The sequence below is a fragment of the Fistularia commersonii genome, chromosome 2 (assembly GCF_037954325.1).
Source record: "Fistularia commersonii isolate RoL2024-O1a breed Wild chromosome 2, RoL_Fcom_v1.0, whole genome shotgun sequence".
Classification (NCBI taxonomy): domain Eukaryota; kingdom Metazoa; phylum Chordata; class Actinopteri; order Syngnathiformes; family Fistulariidae; genus Fistularia; species Fistularia commersonii.
Genome location: NC_141285.1, coordinates 19,581,261 through 19,605,908, shown reverse-complemented (window position 1 = coordinate 19,605,908; position 24,648 = coordinate 19,581,261). Strand labels below are relative to the sequence as shown.

Below are 24,648 nucleotides of genomic sequence, written 5' to 3'. Positions count from 1 at the left end.
ATAAAGTGTGTGTGTGTGTGTGTGTGTGTGAGGGGGGGGGGTAATCTGGTTATATAAGAAACCCTTCAAATTGCGGCACTAATCCTCTGAACTATTCGTGTCGAGCGACACGCACACGTACACGCTCACACAAGCGCGCACACACTTGTGGCTCCACGGGAACCGTGGGTGAAAGGCAACGGGGTGTCGTGTATAGGAGCCGATCATGCGTGGGATGGCGGGAGGGTGGGTAGTGGGAGTTCGCGTCCTCTCACGCCGGCGAACGGAAGGGAAGGCGCATCCGCGTCCTCGTCCGCGTCCGTGCTGACGCGCCTTCCAGCCAGGAAACGGGAGAGCCGTGCGCGACGGGGCGGGTGGTGTGTGTGTGAGTGAGTGCGTGTGTGTGTGGAGGAGGTGAGAGGGGGGGTTGGAGGGGTGGGGGGAGGGACTGCTTTTTCTTCCTTTTCTCCCTTCTCTTTGCGCTCTCCGCGCTCGACGGTCGTGCACGGCGCCCCGGTCCCTCCGTAGCACCGCAGAGCCAGACATGGAGGTCCCCGGGTTGGCGCACAGCCTCGGCAGCCCGCTGAGCCCCTGCGAGGGGATGATCAAGGACCTGAGCCTGGACGCCATACAGCTCTGCGAGCGGGACGGTAAGAACCTATTGTGTGAATGGAAAGGCCATTTTTTTTGGACATTTTCTTTATTTTTATTAATTCTGCAGTGTGGAGCGACTCCCTTCTCTTTGTGCATTCGAAGGGAATAAAAGTCGGGTGAATGGATGGATGGATGGATGGATGGATGGATGGCGCGCTGGTGCGTGTGTGGAATAGCAGAGTGTTCCTCCTCTCCCCCACCTTTCTCATCTTTTCTCCCTCCCCTCCTGTGACAGCGGGGTTTTTTTTGTCCATCGATAAGGAGGAGAGGCCGGGCTGGCGGGCACAAAGCGCCCGTTTCAGCACCACAGCGGCGGACAGAGGCCGCCGGCCACCCCGCCTCCAACCGCCGCTGCGTAATTTGGCTCATTTTATAAAACCACAGCACCCGTTTTTTTTTTTTTTCAATAATCCTTCTTTTTTCAATTTGCTGCAAGAACCATCTTGGGGATAAAGATACTTTAAAAGTTTTTTTTGTTTTTTTTTTTGGATGGAGGTGATGATAATGATGATGATAATAATAATAATAATAATAAATCCCAGTTGCCCCTCTCTGCCCGTCCTCGGCATTGACGTGCGGTGGCTTTTTTTTTCTCCCGGCGGAGAAAACAGCAAGTCATCATCATCGGAAAGAGACTTAAAACGAGGCTCAAACATGGCGCTGCACCCACATGTGTGCACGGGCGGTGCACGCCCAGCACTTGCATCCGAACCAATTGCACACAACATGACAACATGAAGTCCTTTTGTTTTAATGTGAATTTCGGACGCATCCATGGAAACGAGATCACATCCCCCTCTCTCTCCCTCTCTCCCTCTCTCTCTTTCTTTCAATGTGAATGGCCATTTAGTGATGGTTGGTTAATGCACCACCTATCCTGGAGTCAATGGTACATCTTCAACGAGGCTCGAAAGGGACCCCCTCCCTTTCTTCCCCCCTCCAGCACAGTGCAGTCATTATGTCACTCTTGCCTTATTTTCCTCATCTGCTGGAGCTGCTCTTGGTAACAGCATCCAGCCGGATGAGGTTTTATATCCTCTTAGTGTTTCTCCCGGCCCGACTCTAAAGCTGCAATTTTAATAATGGTATTGGTTTGGAGTGTGCTTACTCTTCAGCCTGTGATGCAGGTGAACCAGCAGCTTTTTTTTTCATAACCCTGAGATATGATCCTCTTTCCTATTTACCAACTAGTTTACTGAGTGTAAATAGTGCCTCTGTGTCCTTGAGACACCCACATACTCTGTTTATGGAGAAACACAGTCGCTGTGTTTGGTCTCTGCACAACAGTCGGCGGTGGAGCAGCATCTAGAAATCCTCCAAAGTCCAACAATAATCCACAATAATCTGTGTCTCTATTTTCCATCTTCTGGGTGAACACTGTGAATAAGAGACACAGTCCATTCACACAGAATGCAGGTCGCGCAAACAAATATGCAACAGTGACTGTGATACGGCTGGTGCAAACATGCACTCTTCCTTAGATCTAGAAATATCGGGTCAAAACATTACGTCTGTTATGATATCTTGGCACATTTTGCTTCAACTGACTTTAAAAAAACTCATTTCATTTCGCCCAGATGTTGGTTCAATTATATTTCACTTTTCTGATACCAGACACAATAGAGTTCAGCCCGGTCCCAAGTTACTTTTGAAATTGTGTTTCCCCTCGTCACTGTTCAGAGCCTTTCTCATTTAAGTGCCCATCAGATAAAATTGGCGATTTTACATTTCTCCCACCACACACCCTTGTGTAGAAGTTATCCATTGGCTGTCTTGGAAATTGACAGTTTCATTTTTTACCCCAATGCAGAGATTTTTTTTTCTTCCACAGGACTGTATTCATTTCAGTACCTCATGGCATTCTAAATTTATCTCCCAAATCCATTAATATTTAATTGGCAGCATGAGAGGCTTATGTGCCTATGCTGACCCAGCAGTGGAAATGCAGGCAGCTTTCACAAGGCCTACTGTCTGTTGCAAGAAAACACACACACATACACACATAGGCACATGCACACGCACACGCACATGCACACACTGTTGGTCTGTTGGAGCATTTCAATGCACAAAGGAAACAGTGGGATACAAATTGTGTCTGTGTGAACCCTGTGTTTTGAGGGAGGGATGACAACCGGAATGGTTTAGTTTGCCAGCAACATTTAGACATGAATGAGCTGCTAACCTTTTTTTTTTTTTTTTTAAGTTTGCTACACGAAAATCGAATATTACCTTTTTCTAGTGGTGGTTCTGAAGTTTCCGGAGCTTTGTCACCGAGCTGAGACTATTATTTTAATTTTGACCTTTTCGAAAAGTGCTTACATCTACTCATGAAATGCCCACTAGATGTCAGATATGGTGTTTTTTTTTTTTTTTTTTGTCGTTGTGGTTGTTGTTGTGGCAACTGACAAATGTCTGCCATTTATGCAACCAAGCACTGTATGTACTGCATCTCTCCGTCCAAAAATGCTGCAACTCCGGCTGTGACACCATATGTCTGGCTGCGTGTGTGTGTGTGTGTGTGTGTGTGTGTGTGTGTGTGTGTGTGTGTGTGTGTGTGTGTGACAGATAGCTGCAACACCATTGCACAACACAAATCATTCTGCAGAGGAAACTTCACTGTTTTTCATAGCCTTTTTGTATTTTACTGTTCTGACATTAAGAATTTGCATTGAGCATAGTGACCTTGACATCAGCTGTGCTCTGTAATTACCGCTCATCTAATTGCAATGAAAAAAAAATGCTTATGATAACTATTACACCCCATAAACATCAGAGAATTACATTTTCATTCAAAGTGCCTGCTGTTGTTATGATTTGGTCCGAAGCACCACCGTTGTCTTAAGTGAAGCTCTCGCTGCATCTGAATTAGGCTGCATCCAGAATATTCCTCCAATGCCTCCCGTCACAGGATGTCTCTGTTGTGTCCTCGGTACGGACCGGCAGCAACAAGCCGACCGTATGACTTACAGCATCATATGAGTAAAGTGGCATTTAGGTTTGGCGGCGGTTTCTATCAACAGTTGTGTGGCATGACGATGCTGGCGACACAAATACATATTACGCATCCACCTAACAGTGCATAATGTGTTTACTGCGAGCGACTACTGTATTCATCGGTTCAGAACTTTCTTCGTATTTATTCATGTACGCAAATCGTTCATTCTGACTCTGCTGAGGGATGTCCCATGATGCATCTCTCTCGTTCCTCCCACTCGTCCAACCCCGTCTGCACTTACAGGCCCTTCATTGATGCATGATAGTAATCCTGTGTGTCCCTGGGCTCTCTCATATTCTGCAGGTTACCAGGGTGTGTGGTTTTAAGCTACTGCAGCCACACGCAGCATTCTTTTATGACTATTAAATATTAAATGCATTATTGTATCATTGCAGCTAAGACCATTTTAGCACTACTTGTAGTATTGGTCTCTTTGACACTACTGCTTTCGCCACACTACCCGGCCGGTCAAGGCGGAAGGCCGCCCGCATTGAGCTCAGATCTTACTGCACTGGTAAAAGGAAGTGTTTCCTCGCCGCCAGCGCCATCGGCTGGCTTGTCGGGGGACGTCGGGTTTCAGTAAATCATTTTAAAGAGTCTGGTCCAGATCTTCCACATGGAAAGTGTCATGAGGCAACTGTGTTGTGATTTGGTGCTTTATAAATAGACTCTGACCAATAATCCTGCAGACTGTGGAACTCAAAGAAGATGATAAAAAACATAAATACACACGAAATGTATCTGGAAGTTTATCAAGTTGCAGATCTGAACACCTTTTTTAAAAGGTAGAAATTGTAATGCCCCTTGATGCTTTATGAGAGATGAGATGAGATGAGAACAACTTTATTAATCCTGAAGGAAATTGTTGTGCCAGAGTTTCAAGTAAAAAAACATAACAGTAATAGATAATAGTAGAAAGGAGGAAGAATAAGAAATATAATGAAATATGAATTGTCTTAACTGTTAGCAGTAACTACAGTAACTTTACCTCAAAGTTTTACGTGTTTACTGTTAATGTAACAGTCAATGTAATGTTAATTTCATGTCATTTTGGGATTGTGAGAAACATCTTCTGGATTCCTCCGTATGTCCAGTACATGCGGAGAAATTTGACAATAAAGCTGACTTTGACTTTGAATTTGCTTTTCCTGTCGGTGGCTCCTTTCACTTCCATACAGCGTCCGTTTGTCAGTCCAGCCCGCACGTTGATAGAAACAAAGGCGATTTTCAGAAGCCGGAGCGCATCGGTGCGTGGAGTGTCTGGAGCTCAGACGTGGCACTGTGACTGAAGAAGTAGGAGGCTTGTCTGAGTGGAGCGCCCACTTGTGCTCTCGTAGACATAGTAAATAAACAAACACGGACACTTTTAACTGGAAAAGACACAATTTAAACGCAATCCCATTTGAGATGACACATAAAGATATTGTTGCCCATGTCATTTCCATTATCGCTTTTACTACAAAACTCATTCTCACTCATACTGATTAGATATTGTTTAAATTCTTTATCTTTTTTTAACTTGTTGTATATTTTTAGATTTCTTTTGATATTTATATATGTGATTGCTGCAGATTATTAGTATCTACCTATCTACAACACTATCAACCTCCTGCTGGGTTTGAAAATGAAATTTCTCTACAGTGGAATGATCGAAGGAATATTCTATTCTATTCTATTCTATTCTATTCTATTCTATTCTATTCTATTCTATTCTATTCTATTCATTCATTATCCATGCAGTTTTTACTGCTCACAGTTTGTCATTTGGCAAGAGGCGGGGTGACCAGTCGCCAATCATTCATTCACAGCATGCGAGCTACTTATAAAATGTCCAAGTCAAAATTATCCTAGAAATATTTACATGTACAATATATGTTGGTGTACCTTGCATGAACCCATATTGCACAATACAACTCTGTACATTTTTTGTCATTATCTTACTCTCATGACTTGCACTGAATAGAATCAGGCAGTGATGTATAGCCCGGACAGTAGCTACTGATAGCCAGCCTCAAGCACACTTCCAAATGATCATCATAATTTTTATGAACTGTCCGACAATACCGCTCCACATTTGCCTTTTGGTATAGCGATAGTAGACTGGCAAATGAGGCAAATGCACTTTGAAAATGCCAGTAAAAAAAAGTCCTCCTTATGGAAGTGGTAAGTTTTGGGCTTCTTACTTGGTCCAGCTCCCCCACTCATTTTAATGCCCTTTCTTAGGTTTAAAAGAAATCAATTGGAGGATAACTAGGTAACTCATTCGCTTGCTAGAAGTTTGCATCACTTAGCACCATGATATGTGTATGTGCAGTGACCCATGTGTCAGAAAAGGTCAGATGTCAGACTGGCTGCCCTGTACGTTCAATGAAGTGACAAATGTCATAGTGAGGATGGATGACAGGCTGACGTCTCTTTTTTTTAATACCGTGTGATCTACCCACACTATCTTTGCGATCGACCAGTAGATCGCAATCGACATACTGGGCACCTCTGCTGTAAGGCGAGAAGCGCTAACCAATGCGATGATGTTATTTCTTGATTTGGTCATTCCAAGTTCCGATAAATCACCTGCTCCGTGCTAGTTTATGCTGTTGCTTAGTAACACCGGGGCAGGGGGGGAGATTCCGCAGCCGCCTTGAACCAATGCAACCTTCACCGGTGACCCGAGCGGGCACATCACCGGCGTCCGAACGAAAGGCCGATGTGCAGCACGGTCGGTTGAATTGATGTCTTAATTCCTGTGTTGCGATGCAAACGATCTGACATCCATTGGGTCTAATGTCACTATGAACCCAAAGTTCACACGTTCAGGATGCTCAGTTTGAATAAGCCACTTAGCACGGGCTCCAAAAGCGTTTTAATTCCGCCGGATTGTGATGTTGAAGCCGAATCAACCTCACCGAAGTTCAAGGCTCTCCAGTGTATAAATTACCCAGAGCAATTCGACAGATTTCATATTGAAATAGTAAATGGAACAATACTTGGTATTTGGTACAGCAGTAGTCACAGAGAGAGAGAGAACGTGTTTGAAAATGTCTTTGGAGGGAGGGTTTCGGCCTCCCGTGTGTGCACGTAAACGTTTTTTACTTTTCTTCCTTAACGTCTGACCTTCAAGCCGCTCAGGGTTTTGCCCCTCCATCTTTCATCCGCGCTCTCGGAAAGTCTCACGGGGATTCGCGGTGCCGCAAATCCTGTGCTGCGCGCGTCAGTAAGGTCCCGGTGTTATGGAAATATCCAGGTCCCAGTTTTATGTTTATTTTCACTGGAATGGTAAATTGTTTTAAGTCTGGATCCATTTATAGGTCTGGTGAATCCATCATTACATATTTGAGAGTGTCTTGCTGTCATCTTGAAAATGAAAATTCTTATATAATAATTCTGCTCTTATGCAATGCATTAAGATTATTATTTACTTCACTGCTCAAAATTATGAGTTGTTCTGCAATTTATAATCTAAGAAGAAACTTGAAACTTCCTAAAAAAAAATGTTTCAAAAAATGACAAAAAAAACCAAGAATGAACTAAAAATCAATTTAAAAGGTACTTTTTAAGTGACAGAATGTTGGAATGAATATACTTATGATTTAAAACATGAATATTTTTTCTGTATTTTGGTTTCGCACAGACGTCTGAGTACATTTATTTTCCATTTAGCCTGTGTATGCAGGTTAATCAGGAAATTTAACCAGGAGCTGAATCTGCAGTGGCGAGGAATGCAGAAAACCTGCAAGGGGATCTCCTTCCGCTCTTCGATTTTAAGAAACAGAGGGTGAAACACAGGAGAAGTATTTTTGCGGGGGTGAAGGGCGGATCGAATGCGTGTTTGGCTTTTTGAAGGACGACCGTACTTGATGGACGGGGCTGAGAGGAATGAGAGGCGAAGGTGGCGGAGGGGGGGGGGAAGGAGCGACGGATTTGACAGATGGCTTTGAGAACACTGCGGCCCTCGAAGCTGGTCACAGTGCAGCTCCGCGGATGCCGAGCAACATAAATCTCCAATCGGGACTTATTTATTTATATCATCGCCGCTTTGTGAGGAGCGTTGGCTTGAAGAGTGATTCGTATGCAGTTTGACAACATTCAGATCGGATTATGATGCAAGGGTTAGGGTTAGCGTCTCGTAATCTGAAGGTTTGGGTTTGAGACGCAGGTGACGCAGTGTGACTCGGGGAGGGGGGGTCCATCCCAGCTGTCACTGAGAGGGAGGCGGGGTTCACCCGGGGCCGGCGCAGTCGCCAGCCAATCACAGGGCCACATATAGAAACATGCAACCATTCACTCTTTCATTCACACGCCTGGAGAATTCAATGTCTCCAGTGTACCTGGAAAGCAACTTAGACAAAAATAGTGTGATAACTTGGAGGTACGTCAAAATAACCCCCCCCTCCATCAGCAAGCATGAAATATTGTAATTAATTTCAAATTCAGTTCAACACAACTCATTTAAAGTTGTCTTTCAAGGCCAGTTTTCCTTAGGCTAAATATACATTTCACATTTTCAACCATCTAGCATTGTCTGGATATGGCAATGCGGTTTTTAATGCTAATTTCATCACTTTATTTACAAAATTGTTTTTATTTTATTTTTTTTGTCACTGACTGTGACTTCTAACTGTGAATCCTCACTCCCTCCCCAGGGAGGTGTGACAGCAGCTGACGTTGTCGCTGTCAAGCTGCGAGGTGTGTGGACATCCACCGCCGAATCCAACTGCGGCCATGTTGGATTTTAAACCACGCTTCCTTTGATTGGTCCAATCATCCATCCTCTTTGCTGTTTCTCACAGCCGCGGTGACGTTTCACAGCTACCGACGGCTCGGCAGCTGCCATCTGTCACAAGATGACACCACGCTGTCCGAGATGCCGTGTTTTTTTTCCCTCATGAGGTCACACTGTGATGTCACACATTATAGAGCATGATGTCATAGCTCGGCGGCTGTTGGTGCAGTTGCTCAATTTCAGCCTTGGATCATTTCCCCTCTAAATCTATTTCATTCATGTAACATCTCTAAGGCTTTGTCTAGAGCGTCCTGCTATCACTGTTTGGGACTGGAGATTTTACGGATCACACCCGGGAGGGTTAAATACAAGACTGGGATCAGGAGCTCAAAAATAAGACTCAGAGAGCGACAGGTTGACCTTAAGATCGACTGCGTGGCTCTGGAAGAAATAAAAAGTCAGCAAACAGGTAAGAGTCCAAAAAAAGGGGGAAAGTACGAACCAGGCCGTTGACGGAGACGAGTCAAGAACGCTTGACACAAGAGGCAAAGGCCGCAAAGACGATTAGATACGCGAGGCGGATGGGGGAAATCGGGCACGTGTGGAGCTGCTCAGGATCGGGGTAGGAGGGGAAAACAGCTACGTGGGGAGAGGAAGCAGACAGGATGTGGAGCTTTGGGAAAGGGATGAAATAATAACCTAGGAAAACACGAGATGAAAGAACTTGCACTGGCTGCAGGTGTGACGTTGCACGATTATGAAATGTCCACGCTTCCATCGCACAGCTGGAAAGCCGTTTCCTGGTTGTCGAAAAAACGTTATTTTAGTGATAATGTTGAGCTTTTAATGCACGTCAGCGATGAAACAATATATTCATTTATCGAAGCACAGGCGAAGAAAAGAACCAGTATGAATTTTTCAATATGGCTGAAGATGTAAACCCCATCCTATTTATGGTTTTGCACACTAAACGACGTGCACATAATTCATTAAATCTATTTTTAAGTGGTGTGCTTTATGTGCATCTGCATCAACATTTGGCTGTTGTATGACTGAAAGCTCATTTTTCTTCACGAACATTCCTCGGGGTTCGAGGGTGTTGAGAGCAACATGTCCGCCTGGAAGCACCTACGATGTTGTTGATAAACAGCTAGTGGTGTTTAAGAGAAAATAAGGTCAACTTAGTGCCGGTGGGAATATTTCCGACAGCTTTATTTACGCGAAAACCCACGCTTGGATAAATAAAATAGCTGAGTCAAGTGGAAATTGCACCGCTCGACTGTTTGCATGTCGGACATACATTACTTCCCGAACGGCCATTTTCCGAAAAAATTAATCTACAAATGCTCCATTGTTTTGTGTTGGTATGTGTGTGTAGACAGGAGAGTCCAATTATGAGATTACTCTTTTATCTAACCCCTCTTGGTGGGCGAGCGGAGATGGATGTGCCACGCTTCACCGCTCCTGCTATTGTTTACTCTCTATGGAGTGCTGTCACGTTGCGTACCACTCCAAAAAAACAAAAACAAAACAAAAAATCTGCATTCTTGTATATTGTGTTTAGATCCCCGGGAGCGCACAGAAAACACATTGTTGCCATGCCAAGTGGGCAAAACCAAGTCTGACGCAAAATCTATATTCATCCCCCATTCTACAAAAGGACTCATTCAGCCATGTTTTGGCATTTTCACTGACCTGGCGCCCGCACTCGGGTCTCTACGCCTACCTATGAGTTGCATTGTTCGGGCGATCCCAACAGATGCAGTTCACAGAGTTTTACAATTTTTTTTATTTTTTTTTATTTCATGGGATCCCAGACACAGCTGTTCATTCAAGGCTTGCTCATCAAGCGAGATGAAGAACAGATGCATTTCTGTCATCCTCTCTTGCTCTTGTTTACAGGCCTTAACGAAAAGCCGGTCGTCCAGCCTCAGGTTTCGTTCTTTGATTTTACTCACGCGGATCTCATGCTGCTGACAGGAGATGAGATTTAATCATTGGTGTTTGAAATATTTAATGCTATGTGTCCTCTGAAAAGTAGATAGGTGTGCTTGTGTGTGTGTGTGTGTGTGTGTGTGTGTGTGTGTGTGACTTGGAGGGCTGATGTGTTTCTATGGCAACATATGTGCTGTTCACTTGTGCATTCAGCTATCTGTGCCTCTGTTATGGCGGTTTATTACTGTATGTGGCTAACTGAGGATACTATCTGAAAAATAATGTAAAAAAATAAAGGTAATATGGGAAGAGAGGTTGATGAAAAAGGAAATAAATGTATTTAACACATATTCTTCTTTTCCTTTCGGCTTTCCCCTCAGGGGTCGCCACAGCGAATCGACCTTCTTTATCTAACCCTATTCTCTGTATCCTCCTATCTTCTCTCACTAAATTCATAAATCTTCTCTTTGGTCGTATCGCCCTAAACACTTATCTTTTTTCGCAGGGAATAAATCCCAGGAAGGCAGTATCTCCGAGATGGAGGAGCTCCCCGTTCCTCAGAACATCAAGATCAGCAACATCACCTGTGACTCCTTCAAGATCTGCTGGGACATGGAGCAACGCGGCAAGGAGCGCATCACACATTATTTCATTGACCTGAACAAGAAGGAGAACAAAAACTCCAACAAGTTCAAACACAAGGTTTGATATTATATATTATAATATTGTATTATAATAATACATACGATTTGTATAGCGCTTTTCACGGTACACACGGTACACGCTTTTATAATATTATAATAAATACTGGCAATGTAGCAGTCTTTGCTGAACATGCGATCAGGAAAAATGCATTTTTTTAAAGATGGAGAACAAAGACATCATAATGATTGTGTGTTAATCACAATATAAATTATTATAATAAAATCAAATAAAATATTATAATAAATACTGGCAATGAAGCAGTCTTGCTTGCACATGCGATGATGAAAAATGCATTTTTTAAAGATGGAGAACAAAGACATCATAATGATTGTGTGTTAATCATAATATAAATTATTAGAATAAAATAAAAAAAAATATTATAATAAATACTGGCAATGAAGCAGTCTTGCTTGCACATGCGATGACCTTGGTAAATGCATTTTTTTAAAGATGGAGAACAAAGACATCATAATGATTGTGTGTTAATCACAGTATAAATTATTATAATGAAATAAAATTAAATCAAATATTATCATAAATACAGGCAATGTAGCAGTCTTAGCTGCACATGCGATCATGAAAAATGCATTTTTTAAAGATGGAGAACAAAGACATCATAATGATTGTGTGTTAATCATAATATAAATTATTAGAATAAAATAAAATAAAATATTATAATAAATACTGACAATGAAGCAGTCTTGCTTGCACATGCGATGACCTTGGTAAATGCATTTTTTTTAAAGATGGAGAACAAAGACATCATAATGATTGTGTGTTAATCACAGTATAAATTATTATAATGAAATAAAATTAAATCAAATATTATCATAAATACAGGCAATGTAGCAGTCTTAGCTGCACATGCGATCATGAAAAATGCATTTTTTAAAGATGGAGAACAAAGACATCATAATGATTGTGTGTTAATCACAGTATAAATTATTTTAATGAAATAAAATAAAATAAAATATTATCATAAATACCGGCAATGTAGCAGTCTTGGCTGCACATGCGATCAGGAAAAATGCATTTTTTAAAGATTGAGAACAAAGACATCATAATGATTGTGTGTTAATCACAATATAAATCATTATAATAAAATAAAATAAAATTAAGTATTATAGTAAATACTGGTAATGCCGCAGTCTTGCCTGCAGATTTTGAGCTGCTCTTGCTTGTCTGAAGAAAAATGGGTATCAAGATGAAGGAATACATTGCTAAATCGGTGCATAATATCTGATGTCTAAAAGAATACCAAGGTCAAATTGCAAATGAATCTCATCTGAGATTCTTAATGACGTACATTTTCCTCTTTTTTTTTAACACAGGCATCGATTGATAACATGTAAAATTACCCCTCTATTTTGATTTGATTTTGCCATTTTCATGCTTAGAAACCAATACCTTTCCTATCCATATCTTAATCGGCTAATATCACAACCTCCCTCTCTGAAAATAATTGAAACAGGGGGCAGCTTGGACCCCGCAGTGGCCAGCAAGGAGAATTGGTTTAGTAATCTTACAGACTTGTTTCATCAGCCCTCTTCATCATCTACTGTGCTCGCTCCCTGGAAGCTGTTAAGCTGATTGCGCGCACTCTTTCCACACTATATTACAGTGTGAGCAACCTTTGCTGATAGCTTGCATGCATGGATGGTGCTTGCGGATAAATGGCCTATACATATTTATAAAACGCACCCCCTCTCTTGACGATTTCGACACGCTCCCAAAAGAAATCGAACAGCATTGTTTTTACCTTTTCCTTCAACATGTCGCCCAATTTACATGCTTAATAAATTACAAAAATATCTGACATACAAATTATATCTCCTTACCACAAAAATAAAAATCCTGCAAATATATGATTAGTAATAGTATATTTTTATATTATAACAATGATAGCTATAAATTATTAACATAGGAATGTATTATATATTGTAAGCAAATACACAAACAAGGGGTCACATCAATAAATTTGCCCCTTTGGTCCAATAAATCAGTGGGGGGCGCTTATTTGGAATTATCATTTGTAGTATTATTAATCACATATTGATTTACATTTGAATTAATGTGAGCTTTTCCACTTTAAGAGACAAGTTAATTAGTGGATTAAGTAGTTAATCAGTTAATTGACTAGTGTTAATGTCATTTTTTTTCCTGATTTCGTGGCAGCTCTGGGAGGCCACGGTGCCCTTAGTATTCGCTTATATTACCTAACAGGCCAGCTGGCTCCAGTCGTGGCTCCACAAAGGTTCATGTAATAAGCCACTGAGACATCACGGGATGAGGGTGCATGCAGGAGAATTTTTTAGAATCTGTGATGTGGATTTAATGTCATTGTGTTCCCCTGCCAGGATGTTCCGACCAAGCTGGTGGCCAAGGCAGTGCCTCTGCCCATGACGGTTCGAGGTCACTGGTTCCTTAGCCCACGCACGGAGTACACCGTGGCGGTCCAGACCGCATCCAAGCAGGCCGACGGGGACTACGCCGTGTCTGAGTGGAGTGAAATCATCGAGTTCTGCACCGCCGGTGAGTAATAAGGAGCTTACAGCGGGTGAGCGTGATTGTGCCCGGGATGCATTGCATCACTGCTCGGGTTTGGCTGCATGTTTGACCTACTGAAAGGACAATAGAGTGAGTGAGTGAGTGAGTGAGTGAGTGAGTGAGTGAGTGAGTGAGTGAGTGAGTGAGTGAGTGAGTGAGTGAGAGAGATTTGGGGTGAGAAGCTGGACGGAAGGGATTGAAGGAGTAAAGGGGAAGCTGGGCTTGTTTTTCATCCATTGCATAGGTCACCCAGTTCAACGCCGCAAGGTGGGGTGGGGAGAGTGTGTGTGAGAGGGGTGGATTTATGTTCCGAGGCAAAAACTGTTTCAAATGAATCATTGTCTTTTCCCGTCCCGCCACGATCGCTGTCCCTGACTGTGATGGTGAGAAGCTATTCTGCACAGCGGTGCCACCGTGTGTCCGTTGAGGTGCTTCGCCCGAAATCGGCGTCTATTGACAATCACCTTCGACCGATTACTGAGGAGGCTTAGAAATGCATCGGCAATTCGGATGTCCGTCCCGCGCACGGGAAACCCAATTTCTGTCGACATATAAAAAAAGGTGGGGAAGATGGGGAGCGGAAAACGATCTGAATGCTGAGTCACTCCACGCCATTAATATGGATGAGTCAGGCCGAGGGAAGGGGCTCGAGATCCTGCAGCGCTGATGCACGGGTCATTCTTCGGTTCTTTCCTGCGTCATGATATGTTTTGTGTGTGTGTGTTTTTTCTCTAGATTATTCCACGGTGCATCTAAACCAGCTGCTGGAAAAGGCGGAGGTGATCGCCGGTCGGATGCTGCGTTTCTCCGTCTTCTACAGAAACCAGAATAAGGAGTACTTCGATCACGCCAGGTAAGCAGCCCAAGGCCTAACCTAAAGAAAAACAGACCAGAGCCGTTTTTGAAATTGATAAAATATGAAAACCAGAAAGCAAGGATTGTCCCGGGTTTCACTGTCCAAAAAACATGCAGTTGGTTGATTGGAGACCCTAAATTCTCCACGTTTGTGAATGAGAGGGTGAAAGGTTGTATGTCTATATAAAACATGTGAATGAAAGGGTTAAGAATCCTTCACCCTGTCATTGTATGTATGTGCCTCTATGTGGCCCTGTAATCGTCCAGTGTCGGTCCTGACGCAGAACGCCGATTAAAATCTGATTAAAATCGCAGCGCACATTAAATGCACATTCTCACAATGAACCTGAAAACAGACCTCTGGTGGGAGCAGATGCACTTGTATTACTCCACCATCCTCTCAAATGCTCGACTGGTAATTATAATAAAAAAAAAGACTCTTTTCTTCTTTTTATGGACTTGTTTTGACTCGCTACCATTAAAAAGTTAGTGTTAGTGTCTGCCAAATGACCAGTGTCATTTCACCAAATTATATTGAGAATGTGGGCAAATGTAGGTAAATTTCTCTTTAAAAAAGAAAAGAAAGGAAAGCAAGGATCCGGATCCCGGTGTGCAATTTGCTGAACATAGCCATTTTTTTTTCTTGACCATCTGTCTCCCTCCCGTGACCTCGAACACCTGCGCTATGACACGATGATCATATGACCTCGACCTATATTCTTGCTCATACAGTGGAGGAAAGTATTACGATAAGATATGTCTGACCTGGCACTGTGTGTTTATGTATACATATATTTATATATATATATATACATATATATACTGCTCAAAAAAATAAAGGGAACACTTGAACAACACAATGTAACTCCAAGTCAATCACACTTCTGTGAAATCATAGTGTCCACTCAGGAAGCAACACAGATTCATTTTGACTTGTTTTAAGGACATTACATCAAAGTTGGATCAGCTGGAGTGTGTTGGAGTATGTTGGAGTGTGTTTTTACACTTTAATTTTGAGTGTGATTCCTAGTCCAGACCTCCATGGGTTAGTACATTTGATTTCCATTGATCATTTTTGTGTGATTTTGTTGTCAGCACATTCAACTGTGTACAGAGCAAAGTATTTCATAAGAATTTTTCATTCATTTAGATCTAGGATGTGTTTTTTGAGTGTTCCCTTTATTTTTTTGAGCAGTGCATATTTACATATATATACATATATACATATACATATATATATATATAGTGAATGCATACATTATGTATACATATATATGTAGACACATACATATGTACATATATACAGTATAAGCACATATATCCATCTACATACACAAACATACATTTGGGTGCCTTTGTGTAAATAGTAGGTTGTAATGTAATTTATACATTTTTTAATATACATATTTATGTGTGTATTTATGTATGTATGTGTGTATGTATATTCATACATACATGCATACATATATTACATATATGGAGGTATATATATATATATATACTAGTGAATATAAGTATGTGTACTTGTAGATGTATATTTACATGTATACATACATACATATTTAAATAAACTAATGAATATATATTTATGTACACACACACACACACGCGTGTACATACATTCGGGTGCCTTTCTGTGTGCAAATAGCTGTTTGGCGATGCAATGTTTTTTTAATGTATTACCCCTCAGAGGAAGAGAAAGTGGTGATTCAGCCAGCGAGTCAAGCTGCTGAAAGCAAAATAATTGGATCCATTAATCATCACACTAATGTGTCCAGCTTTTGCTGCGGCTCTGATGATAAACATGAAGATTCATCATTTGCATGTATCAGTGTAAACAAATTATAGATTTTGCTTTTTTTTTCCACTCTCCTGTGACTGACAGAGCGACAAAGCTTCATGCACTCAGCAGGAAACAGCAGCCAGTTGCAGGGCGAGAAAAGGAAATAATCGTTCTTGTGGTGGCAGAAGCTGGTTGAGGCTGTTTTGAGAACATTTTTACCACAGCTTTTGTACAGCTAAGTTTATAATATATGCAACTTTCCTTCTTTTTCCCCCCTCATCTGTAATAAGGTTGTCCTTTCCTTGCAACTCTCCCCCCCGCATCCTCAAAGTCTCTGCTTGGGTGGAACTCTTTTGTTCGGAGCTTTTAGAGGATAATGTTGTTCAGTCAGACTTCTCCACACTGCTGACCATGTTGTGAAAGTGCTTCTGTAAAATTCAGCTAAAAAGGGTGGGATGTAGCAGCAGTGACCCTTGTTTGGCTCTACTCTGCCCGGCGGTCGGAGGCTAATTCATTTCTTAATGAAACCAATACAATGTCAATTATTCATATAATACAATGTAATAGCTGTGTAATTACATTCACATTTAGCGCCACAGACCTCCATTTTCACTCTTGAGGCAAGATAGGCCCCCGCCTCAGATATAATCAGCGCATTCGATAATCGTCTGTGATCATCTGTAAGTGTTAAAACCTCGTTTTAAGCATTTTGCTCTAACCATAAGAACAATTTTCCTTTATGAGACTGGCTGATGTTATCACATATTCAGAGAGCAAAGGGAAATTTGTCTTCTACAATATGTTGTTTAATCACATTTTTTTTTCAACAGTAAAGGGACTCAGTTCTATATTTATTTAATGAGGCGATGGAAGGCAACATTGAAACTTCTGCAAATGTCAATATGTGATTACTTCAGCCGAAATCCCCAATATTTGCGTTTTCTCTCTTGTTACTTCCAGACCGGATGTTCAGGAACGGATAACTAACCTCTTATCATCTGACTGATGATTTATTATTGATTACAATTCAATTGTATACCTGTTTACTTGTAACACCATGGGTGCCCACACTTTTTTGCTTGCGAGCTACTCTTAAATTGACCAAGTCAAAATGATCTACCAGCAATAAAAGTGCTATATATTTTATCCATATTTATCTACATATTTATCATATATATTCATGATATACATATTTATATTTATACATTAGTATACATATTTACATGCAATTATACAAATATACACAAACCAAGTATAATTAATATTTAAAGTATGTATTGTTTGCCTTGCATAACAGCATGAACATGTATGGCATAATGCAGTTGTTTACATTTTTGGCCATTGCCTTGCTCTGATGACCTCTTGCAATAAATGGGCTCAAGTCATACAGGTAGCCCAGCCAAAACAAAACAAAACAACAAAAAAAATAAAGGTAGCCCAGCCTCAGACATGTCAGAACAGTTTGTGGATTGAGATCTCGGATTGGCTGAACTGTAAGTCAATCAAACATGCCAATTGCACAGTGGGGATGAATCGTAACCTAACAGCCAATTTTTATTTCTATTTTTTTTTCCTTGTGGCACGGATTATTATTTGAAAGGAGGGGCTCCACGAGCAACTCGCGTTGCCTTTACGATCGACCAGTAGATCGGGATCGACATGTTGGGCGCCCCTGATTTGGACTCATTTTCCCTACAGGCATCACCAAAATGTTGCCCTTTTTCTTATTTTTGACAACATTGCTCATGACCAAAAGCAAAATTAAAAAAAAAACAAAAAAAAAACAGCTTGTTATTTAATCGAAAAGAGGTTTATTATACACAAAGGACAAAATTAATTCCAAGGATTTATATCAGGGGCTGGCAAACTACGACCCGTGGGCCACATCTGGCCCGTTTGCCTTTTTAATCCGGCCCACCAAAGATTGGTACAGAACTCATACTTGACGTGAATGATAGAATGATTGGACCAGTGAATTTGGGAGCTCAAACAGGAGATTCTTTCATTTCTGGAGCTAAATGATTGGCTTTGTGATTTAGTCTTTACTGTGGACATACCGACACACATGAACGAGCTGGGCGTGAAGCTACAAGGGGAAAACCGGTTTGTGCATGAAATGCAAGTAAATGTCAGAGCCTTCAAAACCAAGCTGGTTTTATTTTCAAAGCAAATGTTAGACGAGTCTGATATGTACTGTTAACAAATGTTTTTTTTTTTAATATGTAATGCATCTTGTGGTGACCCAGCCCGTCTGTCAAATTTTAAAAGTCAATGCGGCCCCAGACCTAAAAGTTTACCTACCCCTGCTTTATATGATCAGTTGTTTCTTTCTGATAATTGTGATATCATGAAGTTGGAGTGGAAAATTTGAGCATTAGCGACATTATTTTTTTAACAGTACTGGTGCGTGTTGGTACGTGAGGTGCTGATTTCTAACGGTCCTTTTTCCTTCTTGTCTTGCCATCAGGGAGGCACAGGGGAACCGGATGGTGCCTTCAGTGAAGGACAACAGCGGCAGCCACGGCTCGCCCATCAGCGGCAAGCTGGAGGGCATTTTCTTTAGCTGCAACACAGAGTTCAACACCGGCAAACCCCCGCAGGACTCTCCTTACGGCCGCCACCGCTTCGAGGTCCAGGCTGACACGCTCTTCAACCCCGACACCAACCTGTACTTCGGGGACTTCTACTGCATGTACACGGCCTACCACTACGTGATCCTGGTCCTGGCGCCCAAGGGCTCCAGAGGCGACGAGTTCTGCAAGCAGAGGCTCCCCGCCCTCGACATCGGCGACAACCGCTTTCTCACCTGCAAGCAGGACGAGGAGGGCGGCGGCAAGCTGGTGTTTCACCACGCACAGGACGTGATCCTGGAGGTGATCTACACGGAGCCCGTGGACCTGGCGCTGGGCACGGTGGCCGAGATCAGCGGGCACCAGCTGATGAGTCTGTCCACGGTAAATGCCAAGAAAGACCCAAGCTGCAAGACCTGCAACATCAGCGTGGGACGTTAAAAAAAAAAAGACAGGATGTCGGATAGGGAGGGAAGGACTGGGGTGTGGGTTTTGGGGGGCGACCGACCTCTAAAACACGCAGGAACTCCACTTTTAATGATGATCGAGCAGACCAACACATGCATGAAACAGCAAATTTAGTAGACTCCCAAATGCACACCGACATATCGCTAACACCGCGCCGTACTCCCTGAGAGGCTTTCCCAAAGATGAGTGGAGGTAAAAAAAAAGGGGGTGGGTGTTACACTGTCAACACTCCTTGTTTGAAGATTTCTCGAAACGTTCATTAAATTAATCACAAGTGAAAAAATCTTAATTCGGGAAATCGGCAGATGCTTTCTATCCCTTCTTTCGAGTCAACACTGGCATTCTGAAAACCCTTTAATTGTACTAATATGTATGGGCCGCTATTTGTCTGTTTAATCAGTTTTCCCATATTTTCACGATGAATTGCCTTGTTGTTTAAATACACTGTTAATCTAGTATCCACTACCTGTGTGAACAAGCTTTTTTTTATCTTACTTTATTCTAACTACTCACCTTTGTTTTAATATTTTTTTAATTCAACAGTATAAAGTTTATACCTCCTCCTCGTGGCACGGACCAGTTACTACAATTTTCCTAGGCTGCGGCGGCAAAGTCATCATCTGTCTTCATACCAAAGGTGTTGAAAAACCTGACATTTAAAAACTGCTCTCGAAAAGCAGCGGCCTCTTAAAACCCGTACGGTCCAGGTGTGAACTTGTTAACTCAATAACCTTTAAAACAAGCATGATGCAGTTCTGTGCAGCATGAGTATGAAAGCTGTCAGTACCTCTTTACCTTTGTAACGTTCTCCGCCGAAGTCTCTTTATGTTGTCGAAGTTAGTGGAAAGGCATAAAGAAGAATGATAAGCTTTGTTTAGCAGAATTAATGTGAAAAAATATTTATTTTTTATTGATACATTCATATATAGAGAGAGAAGCATTATATAAACCAGAAGTGCACAATGTCAAACGCTCTGATCAACAACGGCATTTAAGGGAAATTAATTTCATACAAGCAACATTTGGGGTGAAGATGGGGGGGAGGGATAAAACACAAATTAGACAGCGGTATAACTTGCACTATGACGCTGATGTTCATGTACATTTTCCAAAGTGTGCAGGAAAATACGAGTCACAAATTAGATCAACCGTAGGATTTCCGAAAGGCATATCATAGCACAATATAGGACTACAAAAATGGATGTGCACAAACACCACATGATTGTCTCATTGATTGCATTTAAGCTTACGTATTTTTTCTTTTTTTTGCCAAGTTAGCACTTTGAGAAAACAAAAACCCAAACTCCACTGAACCATGAACCTTAGCTAACCAAAAAAATAACAATATTTAGGTGAGGAAGCAAAGAAAGTAAACAAAAGTGCCATAATATACCGACAGTAATCCTATCTTGCCCAACTGTAACCAACATCAAGTTGTTACAGCCCGTCCCCCTTTGGATTAGTGCTACATAGCATATTTGCTACATCGGGTTTAGGTTACCGAGTGCTTTTGGGGACTGAAAATATGCATTAATTTAGGCGCTCATCTCAGTTTCCCCTCATGTAAAGTGCATCATCATGTTTGAGCATGGAGTAAAAAAACTCAAATTTGATTTTTCCAAAAGAAAAAAACAAACAAAAAATATATGAAAACGCCCACTGTGAGTAACTCAACTCCTCTTGGTTGAGTCCTGTTGTTTACTGAGCAGGGCCTCGAGCAGGCGGAGCTTTGCTTTCAGGTTCTTGTACTGGCAGTATTCTTCCGCCATTGGCCCACGGTCCTCCTTTTGACATGTCCTGATGAGAGTAAAAAAAAAAAAAAAAAGATAAATAAAGGGAGGAAAAAAAAGATGCAAACAAAAGGTATGTAGTTTCAAAACAACCTACAGCAGCTTCCTTAACTGGTTGATAGTCCCTATGTTGCCTTATTCACATAGCTTTGTACAGTGTGTATTGGAAAAAAAAAAAAGAAAAAAGAAAAATGGCTGTATTTACTTTGAAGGACTAACATGTACAGTTTAAAAGCCGTGTTCAGTTCACGGTGAAAAGTGTCTCATTGTCATTCCCGAGCTCTCTGTGCTGTAATAATGTTAAGTCGTTACACTGTCATACCATTAAAATTTTTTTTTTTTTTTTTGTGGATGCTATTTTTTCTTTTTTGTTTGCTGTTTGCGTTGTTCTGTTTTTTTTTTTCATGATGCATTGTTAAAAAAAAAAAAAAAACAACCAAATGTTCCAAGTTTATTAAAAGATGAAAAATAAAAAAAAACAAGGAAGCCACATAATTGAGATGCTGTCATTTGTGTGTGTGTCACTTTCACCTGCCGGTCTGGGCGTAGAAATGGTCCTCGAACTCGCGGAGTGTTTGGTGAAGCCTGCGCTTCTCTTGTCGAGCCATCCTGAGATGATCCAGCAGCTCAGATCTGTATCAGACAATGAAATAGATAAATAAGATTAATACATATCTAAACTGACTCATAAGCAATTACATAATAAATGAATTGCTATCAGGCAATACCATATTCGTAGGAGAAGATGAAAAGCAAATTCCAACACAAACGAGGTAGAGGTGAACCATAATAAAAGGTGTATTGGAATGTAAGTTATAAGGAAAAAAATGAACATCCGTCATGGCACATATTTTTCTTATTTTTAGCATTTATTCAACCAGGAAAAGCTCATTTAGATTTATACATTTATATTACACACCTGGAGGCTTCATGTAGTGTCCCCATCGTGACGCTCGGTGGCAGGAGACCCTTGACCTCCTCCAAGGGGGAGACCAGCGGCGTTTCAAACATTTCTAGGGATGGCAGGTGTAGCGAAGCCTCAGACGACATGCATCTGGGAGGTTTGAGCCACTGTGACTGCTGCTGCTGCTGCTGCTGCTGCTGCCACCTGGGGTTTTGCTGATGGGGATGCTCTTCATCAGAGCTCTCTTCCTCTTCCTGTTACACAAAACACACACGAGCACACAGATGAGGGGATCTCATATCACAATAGTAAAACTCTCAATCAAAACAAGAGATAAGATGAGCCTCAGGAAAACAGGGATTTTTCTTTACAGGTGGTTTAGCCAGTTTGAATATATATATTTGTCTTGCTTGAAGAGCAAAACCGTCCAACAGTAGTTCTGTCATGTGGACACTAGAGTGTAGCATAGAAACACTGTAAAGAAGCAATTGTCAGTGAAGTCCCTCTAAGTGGAGTTGAGTGTTTTTAAGAGCTCATGTCTTTCTTTCTCTGGCCTTGTTCCCTCTGGAAGCCCCAACAGGACAAGTGGGCTTGCTCGCTTATTTGCAACTCTGATTTAATTTACTTTTGCGTGGAACTAAAGCGTGTACAGGTGGCCTCGCAGGACGAACGGGGATGTCGGAATACGGGATTTTTACGTTGATTAATATTTGCAATTTATAATTCCTATTATTATCATAATTACCTGGATGAGCAAGTTCAAATTAGAGTAAGTCCTTGACACCTTATTACTAGTCTAATACCAACAACCAAATGGTAAGAACTGTCCTAAGGAACAAATAAGATTATATCACAAACACTTGCAGGATGATTGCAAATTATAAAGCAGTCTTTTTACTGGTTATGCTACTTTAGCATGATCTAAGATCATGAAGAACTGTTCTTTTACTCACAATGGTTGTAATGACCGTTGTAGCTGAGGAACAAAGTAGCAACTGCTTGAGGAGGCGATATCGATCATAGAGGGGTTTCATCAGGGTCCGCTCCTGTCGGGTACTCTAGGGACGCATGAAGAAACAACTGATATAAATAGGAATCTACAGATTCAAAGAACTTGAGACTCGCGTGTTGGGAGGTGCTAGACACAAAAATACAGCAGGGGGGGGAGTGCTTCCAAAGCAAGAAAGATTTTTACCGGTCTCCCATGCTGACTCTCAAAGAAGAGCAAACACTTCTGCAGACTTGTCTTCTCCACTGTCATCTGGGAGTGAGACATCTCCTGTACACAAATGAAGACGTTACTTATTGATGTCAAGACACACGCATTTTTCGCTAGTTGCGTTTATCAAGAATCAGTCATTTGCACGCTTGTCATCCCATCTCGAACTTTTTAAGTTCAGAGAAGTGACTTGACGATGCTAACCTTAATGCTTTCGGGCAGGCCCAGCTCTCGTCTTCTTTCTTTTAGTCTGTTTGTTATAATGTTGACAGTCTCCTCCACATCGGGTTGATTGCCGCTGTTGTTGTTCAGTTGTTGCAGCTCGGTCTCTGCTAGTACTAACTCCTTCTGGTCCACGTTGGTCATGCACACATCTGCTGGTGGCTTAGAGCCACCTTGACCTTTTAAGCCACCTTCTTCTGACTGTCTCATCTTGAGCTCTGAAAAGTAAAAAGTGACATTTCAGAAAAAAATGGTGATGTGGAAAAGTAGTAAATACACTTATCTTTGCACAGATGTGATCGTATCTCACCTTTTAGCTGCTTACGGTACTTGATGAGCTCCTTCATCAGTCTTGCCACCTCTGGATGTGCCGTCTTGTCATTATGGGCTGGCTGAAAAATCAAAACACGTTTTACTCTGATCCACATAAAAACTTTTTTTTTTAATTTAAGCCCTACAACGTCCAAACACTGAGGAGCCTTTGAGTTACAAAATGTTGTTGTTCTAGTCTACCAGGAGATGGAGCAATTCCATTCAGTGTGACGTTAGCGGCGTCGCTTCGTCTACATCCACTCACCCACCAATCCACAACCCACACACACACACCCGCGTGCGTGCACACAGTCACGCAGCCGATTTTCAAGAAAAAGCTATTATTATTATTATTACACACCACATCCAACACAGTCACGACTCAAAAGCAATAGATAGTAATTGGGTCTTGGGAGATGTTGGGCCAGTGCTTACTTTATAATGCTTCTCCTGTTCGAAACGCTCCTCAAAACGGCGGATCCTCTTCCTCAAGACGTGGATGTGTCTGTTGAGCATGGAGATGGACAGTGAGCCATCTTCAGGCTCTGTAAGAAAACTGCAGCGAGCCCTGGTGACAAAAAAAAAGGCATATTTTATTCCATTTCGAAAAATGGTACAAAAGACTGAAACTAATGAAACTTTAAAGGGACAGTTCATCACTGCTAAAAAAAAGAACTTTTGTGGTAAATTGTGGTTAATGTTGATTATGTTTAATGAGCTTCTGAAAATATCAGTCGTGAAGATTTCCTAGTTCCTTGATTATGGTAAATCCAAAGTCTATTCCATAAAGTACATTTTTCCCCTACACAGAAGGTTTGTAATGAGAATTCGGTCCACTTATTGTGAAAAACAATTTTCTGTTTATTGTCATTTTCTTCTTTTGTTTTAAGATTTATTTTATCGCTGCTTGAATAATACCTGCATAGAAACATAAAGCATTAGCATCGCCCTGTCTGTTTTTATTTTTCAAACTACTTTGGACGTCCCAGT

The 24,648-nt window shown here is 41.5% G+C and overlaps 2 protein-coding genes across 7 annotated transcripts in view; one reads left to right on the top strand and one right to left on the bottom strand.

Moving 5' to 3' along the window:
* Positions 1–416: 416 nt before the first annotated feature.
* phyhiplb (phytanoyl-CoA 2-hydroxylase interacting protein-like b) lies at positions 417–21,493 on the top strand. Of its 2 annotated transcripts, none has more exons than XM_086171858.1 (5): positions 417–629; positions 10,789–10,985; positions 13,346–13,520; positions 14,271–14,388; positions 18,641–21,493. In XM_086171858.1, the coding sequence occupies exons 1-5, from the start codon at positions 524–526 to the stop codon at positions 19,182–19,184; spliced, it is 1,140 nt and encodes a 379-aa protein (XP_086027984.1). In that variant the 5' UTR covers positions 417–523; the 3' UTR covers positions 19,185–21,493. The 2 variants fall into 2 exon arrangements, with proteins under 2 accessions (XP_086027984.1, XP_086027985.1); XM_086171859.1 differs by lacking the exon at positions 417–629 and adding an exon at positions 10,159–10,282.
* Positions 18,638–24,648, bottom strand: part of LOC147236656 (protein FAM13A-like) — a 21,356-nt gene continuing 15,345 nt past the window's right edge. For all 5 annotated transcript variants that reach the window (XM_086171852.1, XM_086171853.1, XM_086171856.1 and 2 more), the window contains 8 exons: positions 24,094–24,226; positions 23,657–23,738; positions 23,329–23,564; positions 23,101–23,184; positions 22,859–22,963; positions 21,921–22,159; positions 21,533–21,634; positions 18,638–21,008 (listed from right to left, as the gene is read on the bottom strand). In XM_086171852.1, coding sequence (XP_086027978.1) covers positions 20,882–21,008; positions 21,533–21,634; positions 21,921–22,159; positions 22,859–22,963; positions 23,101–23,184; positions 23,329–23,564; positions 23,657–23,738; positions 24,094–24,226 — 1,108 coding nt within the window. In that variant the 3' untranslated portion in view covers positions 18,638–20,881. The remainder of the gene's footprint in view (positions 21,009–21,532; positions 21,635–21,920; positions 22,160–22,858; positions 22,964–23,100; positions 23,185–23,328; positions 23,565–23,656; positions 23,739–24,093; positions 24,227–24,648) is intronic.

Excerpts from the sequence above, each read along its gene's own strand:
- phyhiplb (XM_086171858.1), top strand. The coding sequence starts at position 524 with ATGGAGGTCCCCGGGTTGGCGCACAGCCTCGGCAGCCCGCTGAGCCCC. Across the intron at positions 630-10,788 it reads ACAGCTCTGCGAGCGGGACG|GGAATAAATCCCAGGAAGGC; the intron begins GTAAGAACCTAT and ends CTTTTTTCGCAG. Across the intron at positions 13,521-14,270 it reads CATCGAGTTCTGCACCGCCG|ATTATTCCACGGTGCATCTA; the intron begins GTGAGTAATAAG and ends TTTTTTCTCTAG.